At 33.0% G+C, this 8974-nt stretch overlaps 1 protein-coding gene and 1 long non-coding RNA gene across 2 annotated transcripts; one reads left to right on the top strand and one right to left on the bottom strand.

The window, feature by feature from the left end:
* Positions 1–1781: 1781 nt before the first annotated feature.
* Positions 1782–5412, bottom strand: LOC132314691 (protein NRT1/ PTR FAMILY 5.6-like). Its single transcript, XM_059813519.1, has 5 exons — positions 5331–5412; positions 4751–4971; positions 3933–4402; positions 2670–2760; positions 1782–2339 (listed from the first exon to the last, which is right to left on the bottom strand). Exons 1-5 carry the CDS (start codon positions 5410–5412, stop codon positions 1782–1784), a joined length of 1422 nt encoding a protein of 473 aa, XP_059669502.1.
* A 518-nt stretch (positions 5413–5930) lies between these two features.
* Positions 5931–8480, top strand: LOC132313266 (uncharacterized). Its single transcript, XR_009483405.1, has 2 exons — positions 5931–7688; positions 7808–8480. It is a non-coding gene; the product is annotated as an uncharacterized LOC132313266 (long non-coding RNA).
* The last annotated feature ends 494 nt before the right edge of the window (positions 8481–8974 follow it).

Raw genomic sequence — 8974 nt, 5'->3', positions numbered from 1 at the left:
GAATTAATTTTAATTTTATTAAGTAATTTTGAGTTTTATAGAATTTATATCAATTAATAAATAAATACTGAAATACTGTTCTATATATCGTGGGATATAATAATTAATGAGAGCTCTTTATTGTGAATTAAACTCTTTTTATATTTTGTTAATTTGAATTAATTTGAATTTTATTAGGTAATTTTGAGTTTTATAGAATTTATATCAATTAATAAATAAATACTGAAATACTATTCTATATATCGTGGGATATAATAATTAATGAGAACTCTTTATTGTGAATTAAACTCTTTTTATATTTTGTTAATTTGAATTTTATTAGGTAATTTTGAGTTTTACAGAATTTATATTAATTAATAAATAAATACTGAAACTCTTTGCACAAAGACCGAGAAAGTAGTATTATACTTAATCTTAGCCAAAAGACCAAGAAAGGTTAGCCAAAAGGTAGATCCAAAAAAATTTAGTACTGCACTTGATCTTAGCCAAAAGATCGAGAAGGTGTGATTATTATTTTTTTAGCTCTATAGTTTTATAGGAAACTTTCATGTAATCCTTTTTCTTAAAACCAATGTGGAACTTTGTAATTTGAATTAAACTCTTTTTATATTTTGTTAATTTGAATTAATTTTAATTTTATTAGGTAATTTTAAGTTTTATCGAATTTATATCAATTAATAAATAAATACTGAAAGTGTTTCACATTTAATAACAGTATAGATATATATATATATATATATATATATATATATATATATAAGTGAGAGAAATAAATAAATAAATAAAAATCAATGGAGAGATAAAGCGGATGCAAAGTGAAAGGGAAGATTTACCCCAAAAAAAAAAAACAGTGAAAGGGAAGAAGAAATCATTGGAGAAATAAAACGCACTTGTTGCATCATGATGGATAGGTTTGGTTGATTGCTTATCCTTTTTTAAAAAAAAATCAATTCATCTTTTTTAGTATTTTTTGACAAATAATTATTGCTATTCAAATAGAAATAGTTAGATTAATGGATACTTGGATAGGTGAGAGATCAGACAGGATGGATAATTAATGACTTACACAAACTTTAATTTTCATTTTAAAATATTTTTAATTATAAGCTAAACACCAAAATATATATGCTGGAAAACATTTTTAGAACGTTTATCAAACACAGAAAAATAATATATATATATATATATATATATATATATATATATATATCATGTCTCTAATGCAACTTGAGCCCTCCACCTCTCCATATTTCGAGTTCAAATTTCATTTCCTATTACAACAAAACTTATATTTAAATTTCATATATATGACATCAATTTGTCATCAAAATCATTATCACAAAAAAGAACATTTATAACCACAACCATCTTATTACGCTTGGAAAATGATGTAAAGGCTATTTACCGGGAAAAAAAAAAAAAAGATGTAACGGAAGTCAAATTGAGAATTATATTATTACAATGAGAATCACAATTTTCAGAGAAAAAATGAAATATTATTAATAACTGTATTGATTTGCTCTGAAGTACACCTATTTATAGGTATAATGTCACATGATTTTTGCATACATGTGTGTTTAAGAGTACTTGATATGCATAAACACGAATTGCTATCTCTGGGTGGTATCTAAAAACCCAATCCTGAATCAAACTGTTTCCTAGCTAGAGCATTTGGAACATAAGATCAGATGTAAAGATAAAAAGGGACTGGTCCTGTAGTTGGCAAGCTAAAATGCTAGGTTGGGATGGAAATGGTCAGCTTCGTTTCCATACATTAATTTTTAACTAAAGGTATTGGAGCGAATAGGGACCACCCTTGCAACTTTGTCATGAGAGCATGAATTAATGGAGGATAAAATTCCAGTAGTCCAGCTCAAGGATCTATGGTCAAATTTTGTTACTAAGCTTGTAGAACCTTCTTCCAAGAGTGCATCAATGTCGACCTCCTCTACCGGAGCTTCCTTATAGCCGTACTTGTTTGAGACATACCAGTAAAAGCATAAATTCACAAGACTTAGCATTGCTAACATTCTGTAATACTCATCCAAATGACTCTTATTTAAAGTGTCCTTAAACCAGCCTCTAAAAGCAAGCACAAAAGGTATGCAGAGGAATTTCCCAATACCCAATATACAGTCACCGAATGCTGGCCCATAGCTCCTCATGGATTCGTCAACATGATGGTTGAAGAAATTCCGGAGCCCTTCTTCAGCAAGTCCTTCCATAAGCCCTAATAGGCAGAACTGAGGAGATAACCAAAATATGTTCATGGAAATGATCTCGTCTGACTTGTCTTTGAGTCTTCCTTTGCAAACTAAATGCAACCTGTGGACCTCAACCTGCCAAGCAGTAATGCAACATAATATTGAACAAACCATACCACTAGCAATTTTCACAAGCATAGTATTGTTTCGATTTGCTCCACCCCACAGCTTTGAGAAAAGAAAGTCATACATATAAGAGATTGCGAAGCTTGAAAAAGACTTGATTACAAAGAATGTAACAATTGGGACGTTAATGGATTTTCCGCCAATTTTTATTTCACTATCCTTCAGGCTAGTAGTCGTTTGTTCAATAAAGAAAGTGCTCCCTGTTGCCTCTACAAGACTGTATACAAGGAAGGTTGTCCACATAGGCACCATTTTAAGTAGAACTTTTACTTTACTCACTTCTGCAACCGTGCAAATCTTTCCTTTCTTTTCTTGTTCCTCTTGACTACTGAGAGAAGATGTCTCTACAATTGCAGCTTTGTCCATCCACCTGCAATGCACCGACTAAGACCTTTATAAGGCATGTGTTTGAGAGGTATCTAGAGAGAGACAGAGAAAGTGCCTGTTTGGCATTTTTTTTTTAAAATGCTGGAAGTGTTCGGTAATGTATTCTTTAAAAAACAAAATTAAGGATTTTTTTTATCTTTGAGAAAATACAAAGAGGGATTAGGATGGCGACGGACAGAGTTGGGCCGGATTTGGTTAAACCCTACTCCGTCTTGTTAGAAAATCTATCATACTAACACCGTCTCTATACGGGTACGGGTTTGTAATTGTTATACCTTCCCTACTCCTATTCCGGTAGAAAAAATACCGACTCCACTCCATATATTCTGTTTAATTGTGGGGTGCAGTGGGAGTGAGCGGAGTTATGTCACTTCTATTATGTAAAAATAAAATAAAAATAAAAAAAAGCCTAATCCAATTTGATTGGACTAAGGTGGCCCAACTTTTAAATTACTAAGTGGTGAATATTAATATATGAACAGACACTTCCAATAAAATAACAAGAGTCTTAAAAATATAAAATATATATTTTATATATTAAAACAAATTAAAAGGTACATATATAATCGGGACAGGGTCATTACTAAATCCGCCCCCGTCCTAAACCCGCGACAGTGTCTTAAAAATTATTTTAGTATACCCGTCTCAAATCCATTTAAGGGTCACTAAATCCACCCCATTAGGGACGGGTCGAAGGAAATTGCCACCCCTAAGAGAGATACTTATCCATGCAATTCAAATAACCTAAAACTTTGTACCTCTGCATATTACAACAAAATGTAAATTTATTTGTTATGATGATGGCATCGATTCTCTCACAGCATGCACTCCATAATCCACTACCACCAGAGACACAGGCATACCCCCATCTCACATGTGGTGTGTAATTATCAGAAAAATCCTTTTAGGGTGGCTCAAAAGGAACTAAATACAATTTGAAAAGTACTAAATTGAGTTTCAGCTAAAATTCTATTCAGTCAAAATATCTACCATCTAGAAATACTTTTTATTCTATTCAGTCAAAATATCTACCATCTAGAAATACTTTTTATTCTATTCAGTCAAAATATCTACCATCTACAGATACTTTTTTTGTTTTTTGGTTAGCAAACACTAGATATTAGCATGCTAAGAGACACTGAGAGAGAAGTGCACCTGAAGAATGGAATGTGAGGCAACAAGAGTAATTGTTTGCCATCATTCTTGAAGAATTGACCGGCACTGGTTGGGTAGTCAAGATGCTGCTTAAAAATAGATGCCTTGAATACACGATAAACAATGGTAAGGGGGCTGCCTGTTGGTTTTTTGCAGTAGTAGAAGGTGGTGCCTGACCACAACAATAGATATCCAACCGCCATAGTAATGGTCGATATCTTGAAAGTATATGCCCAATTATTTGGTACGAATGCAGCTATTGCAGCTCCTGAGCACCACGCAAAGTGCCACCAAACTTTCCTACGAGCCTCCACTCGTTCCTCATCTATATTTGAGTTTGGTTCCAGCTCCCTTAACTGATCTGCTAGAAATTCTTTGAAAGAGGCGTCTCTTCCTGCTGTTCCCAAAGCTATTAGCATCATTGCCACATAAAATAAGTTAACCTTGGTTTGCCATAGTAGTACTAATCCCTACAAAAATAGATCGAGTGGTTAATTTAACAAAGATACAAACTTGTTTCTTGGTAAGGACTACATGTAATGGAAAAGAAAAATAAAGCAGCATTTGATTTTCCTAATGTGAGTACTATTATAATATGTTCTCAGGAGGGAAATAGAGTAGAAGACTTTGTTTCATTGTGATTTGGAGGTCACAAATTCGAAATAAGAATAATTTTTAAATCGGATGTGTAGATTAGGTTGTGTAAATCTAACTCTGCCTACCTGCAAAATACTCTCCCTAAAACTCTAAACCTGAGGGGAAAAAAATGTTTTAAAAAAAAAAAAAAAGAAGACTATTTGTACAATGACCAAACTTACAATGATATAAGCAGCAGTAGAGAAGTGGACCATTGCATAACGTCCTAAGTATGCATCTGATGTGTGAGCTGCAACAATCACCATAACCGTTGATACGCCATCTTTCACATTAATCACCGCCGCGGCTTTGTTGAGATGCTCCTCCTTCCAGCTGTCAGCGAGATAAGACATCAACACACAGCCAACTGTATTTTCTACTAAGCCATGGCTAAAAATCACTCCTATATATCATCATCAAAAAGACAAATTATAAGAAGAAAAAAAAAGGTTAAGCAAGCAAATCTCTCTATCGGACTGAAAATATATATATATATATATCTCCCTTTTTTCTTCTTTTTTTTCTATTTTTTTTGGGTAAAATGGGTGTAAGTAGTGTAAATGAAAAGAAGTATGTACAACCAAGTTCTCTATGGAACCAACAAGCACAATCCAAGGTTCAAAGAAAATTGTATATATATTTATATATATGTGTGTGTGTGTGTGTGTGTGTGTGTGTGTATATATTGCAAAATTAAACCACCGCTCCTTCTCACATTCTCTGCTAGTGAAATTATAATGTCAAGAAATTAAGATTACGAACCAAAAATGAATGAGGCCCCCTTGGAGAAGACGATATAGTAGCAGAACCGTTCAATTGCCATACCATAGAGCTTAGACGTCATTCTACTTCTTGTTGGTGGTATCAGTAGCTTTGGATCAGCTTGAAGTTATATATATATATATATATATTTGGACAATAGAATGAACTATATACCTCGATCATGCAATTTTGTATCTCAGCTTCAGCTATGCTTCTTGAAGACTGAGATAGCGCATTATATATGGAATATTGTAAAGGATTAATATTGATATAGTTATATAGTATACAGAATTGTGGCAGGATGGAAAATTAAGAGGCCCATAAAGTGCATGCATTTGATCAAGTCCACGAAACCCATATATAAAATAAAAAGAAGTAAAAGTTGAATCCGAAAAAGTGAAATAAGAAAACGAGTCCACCTAAAGTTGATACGTATAATATTGGAAAATTAAATGAATATTGTGATGACATGTGTGCGCAAAGATACCATTGGATGCTAGAAAAGGATAAAGTTGAGTCTATATTGGAGAATGGATGTGGACGAGGGACAATCAAAAGCATTTAACGGCTAACGCCTGCTTTTGGACACGATTTCACATTTATGTTATGAAATTCTGCACGGATGCAAGCCGCCAAATGATGTTTCTGTTCCTGTCTCCCGCTGATACGCGGAGGAGCTGACTTAATTTTCACACTAATCGTGTGTCACACACACGACCTATTGTGTTTTTTTGTTGAGTCTTGATTACGTAAAGAATTTGAGAAATTAAGGTCCTGTTTAGAATGAAACTCTTAAAACAATTTTCTATCTTGGGAGTTACAAAAAACTGTTCTTCAAATTTTTAGTCTACTTGAAACCTGTTTTTACAAAACTGAGTTGGCTGAGTATCAGTTTTATGAGAACAACTTAAAGCTGTTCTGTCAGTTTTGAGAATACATTATCACTTTGTTAGAAAACACGGAGAACAATTCCTCACATAAAAAGAACGGAACCCTTGCTCGTTTAAAACCCTCTCTAGACTTTCTCTCTCTACCTTATCTTCAACAACATATTCTGAACTAGCCTCTCTATCTTACGCTTCTCTACCTTATCTTCAACATCTTCTCACTTCGATCAAAAATCTTGTTTGGTGGTCGTCGATCGATCCTTGCCTCTTAAAGATTTTTTTTGGCACTTTTTTGAAAATATGAGAAACCTCTCATCTCTCATCGATCTTGTTTCACCCTACTTTTCTCTCAATCATCGATCTTGTTTCACCCTACTTTTCTCTCAATCATCGATCTTGTTTCACCCTACTTATTCTCAAATTGTCGCTGGATATGGATGCTCAATCCATGAGTGGTGGTATTGGGAGCCTTCTAATCTGTACAATTTTTGCTTCCGTACAATGTTCCCTTCTCTTAAAACATACTACGTATAATATAATCACTGGCCTTGCTATATCTATATATAGCTCTGAATTTTATTTTTTTAATTTTATTGTCGATTTTATTGGGCTGGGTTTGCTTTTGTTGGATTTGGTTGCGGCCGGATTCGGATTTTCTTAGTTCTATTTTTTTAAGATGTGCCTTCTTTGATTGTGAACAGAGAGCTCCTTTGCCTAGTGAAAAGAGGATTCTAAGGGAACTTGATGTAACAAATAGTTGTTGACAAATTTTTGTTTTCTAAAAACTTCTATAATTTTTTTCTACATTATGGATTGTTTCTGCTTTCTATTTGATTTTTTCTCTTCTTGTAATTTCTATTTGTTTTTTGGAAAAGAAAAATTATATATATATATATATATATATATATATATATATATATATATATATATTTGTTGATTTGATCTTTTTCCACTGAAATTAACCCTAATTACATCTTTAATTATTAAACTTTTAATTATTATTCTAAGTATAAACATTCATCATATTCCAAGATTATGATTATTAGTATAATCTAATTTTTTTTTTTTTTTTCCGCTTTGTTTGTTGAATAAATCTTACCTTCATGAGATTTTTTTTTTTGGTAATAGTATTGACATCGTCAAAGATTTAAAATATAAGTATATAAATAAATAAATAAATATATATATATATATATATAGCGTACAAGGCAAAATAAATGTTTTATTATATTTTTTCTTCTTAAGTTCAAAAAACTATTTTTAAACAACCAAATAGTTTTTTGATTTTTTGTTTTTTGAAAACTGTTTTGAAAATTTTTCTACCAATCAGATTTTTAAACTCAAAAAATTGTTTTCAATTTTCTGTTCTCATTCTCTAAAAACTGATTTTGGAAATTTTTCTTAACACTACATTCCAAGCAAGGCCTAATAGTTTCTATGTCTTGGCTATTGGCACGCTTGAACCGATTCAGTAATTTCTGAACTGTTTTCACTTAAGTAGTTGGTTTGAACTTTGCCCACTGTCTTGGCTATTGTATGTGATTTTTTTTTTTTTTTTTTTTTAATTGTTTGTGATTATTCTTTGAACAGTGCTGTTATTTGCATTTCAAGCATAACACGACCAACCTGGTCTGGTCAATTCATGCAAGTTTGGAATTTGGATGATCTTCAATGAAGTTAATTTTGGGTTTGGTCCGCCCCGCTGTGAGGGGTGAGTCTAGAACATGCCCACGTGCGTAATTCAATTAACAAAAGCAAGGGATCTGTTATCTCATCCAAGAGCCGTCGTGAAAACACAGAACAGTAAGCTAGCTTGTTCACGGCTGTGAAGGGAGATAAAGGTAGAAAGAAACTTCAAGTGGAGATTTCAGGCAAAGAGCTCTGCATATCTACTGGATTTGATCATTGGTATTGTCTCTCCAAATGAGTCGATTTGGGTCATCATCTTTTTCACATTTGGTGAAATCTAAATATGAAATTCACCATTATTGGTGAAGATATTATTGTGGTGAGCCAAGAGTATGTTACTCTCAATGATTATATTCCTCTAATGGTACTAGAGAAGAAACATTGTGTACCCCCTTTATTGTTACACATTGGAAGTTGAAATCGGACGACAGCCCTCGTAATTTTTTTTTCCCTCGTGGAATATCTTAATGTCACTTTGTGTATGATTATCATTGCTTATACTTAATTGATTATGTAATGATCCTGATTTTTCCTATTTTTTATTTTTTGAAATGTTTTTTATTTTTCGGTGTTATTTTCATTTTGTCTCGTTTTGTGTGCCGGACATCGTGGGGGTGTGTCGAGTGTGTTGCAAAAGTTGGTTGGGACATTTTTTCAAGTCCAAGGCTCTTGAAAATGCATTGATTGTCATTTGGACATTTTTTGGTGAAATATCTTAATGTCACTTTGTGTTCAATCAAGTTTTTCAAATCTGTCGAATGAGCATGGAAATTCCATTTTCATTACGCAAGGGTATTCTTGGTTGGTACAACAAGATTAATATTTTCCTCGAGTGCAGAAGCGAAGAAAGAAAGGTTGGAAAGTTATGTTTGGATTTATATAATGAACAATATCTCAAACTCGACGGCGAGTTTCCATCAACCGGGAGAGTATGACACCGGAGCGTCCCTTGCCAAAGCCCTACTTGAACTATATTTTTTAAAAAAGCGCAAAATTGATTTTTGGCCCAACTACGAAGCCCAGCCGAGAACGCTACAGAATGAATTGTGCAAGGAGCCACCTATGGTC

Source organism: Cornus florida, unplaced genomic scaffold, assembly GCF_030987335.1.
Source record: "Cornus florida cultivar Cherokee Brave unplaced genomic scaffold, ASM3098733v1 CherokeeBrave_3.0.0_Hap2_Chr06, whole genome shotgun sequence".
In the NCBI taxonomy this organism is placed as follows: domain Eukaryota; kingdom Viridiplantae; phylum Streptophyta; class Magnoliopsida; order Cornales; family Cornaceae; genus Cornus; species Cornus florida.
This window is presented reverse-complemented; position numbering and strand designations above follow the sequence as displayed.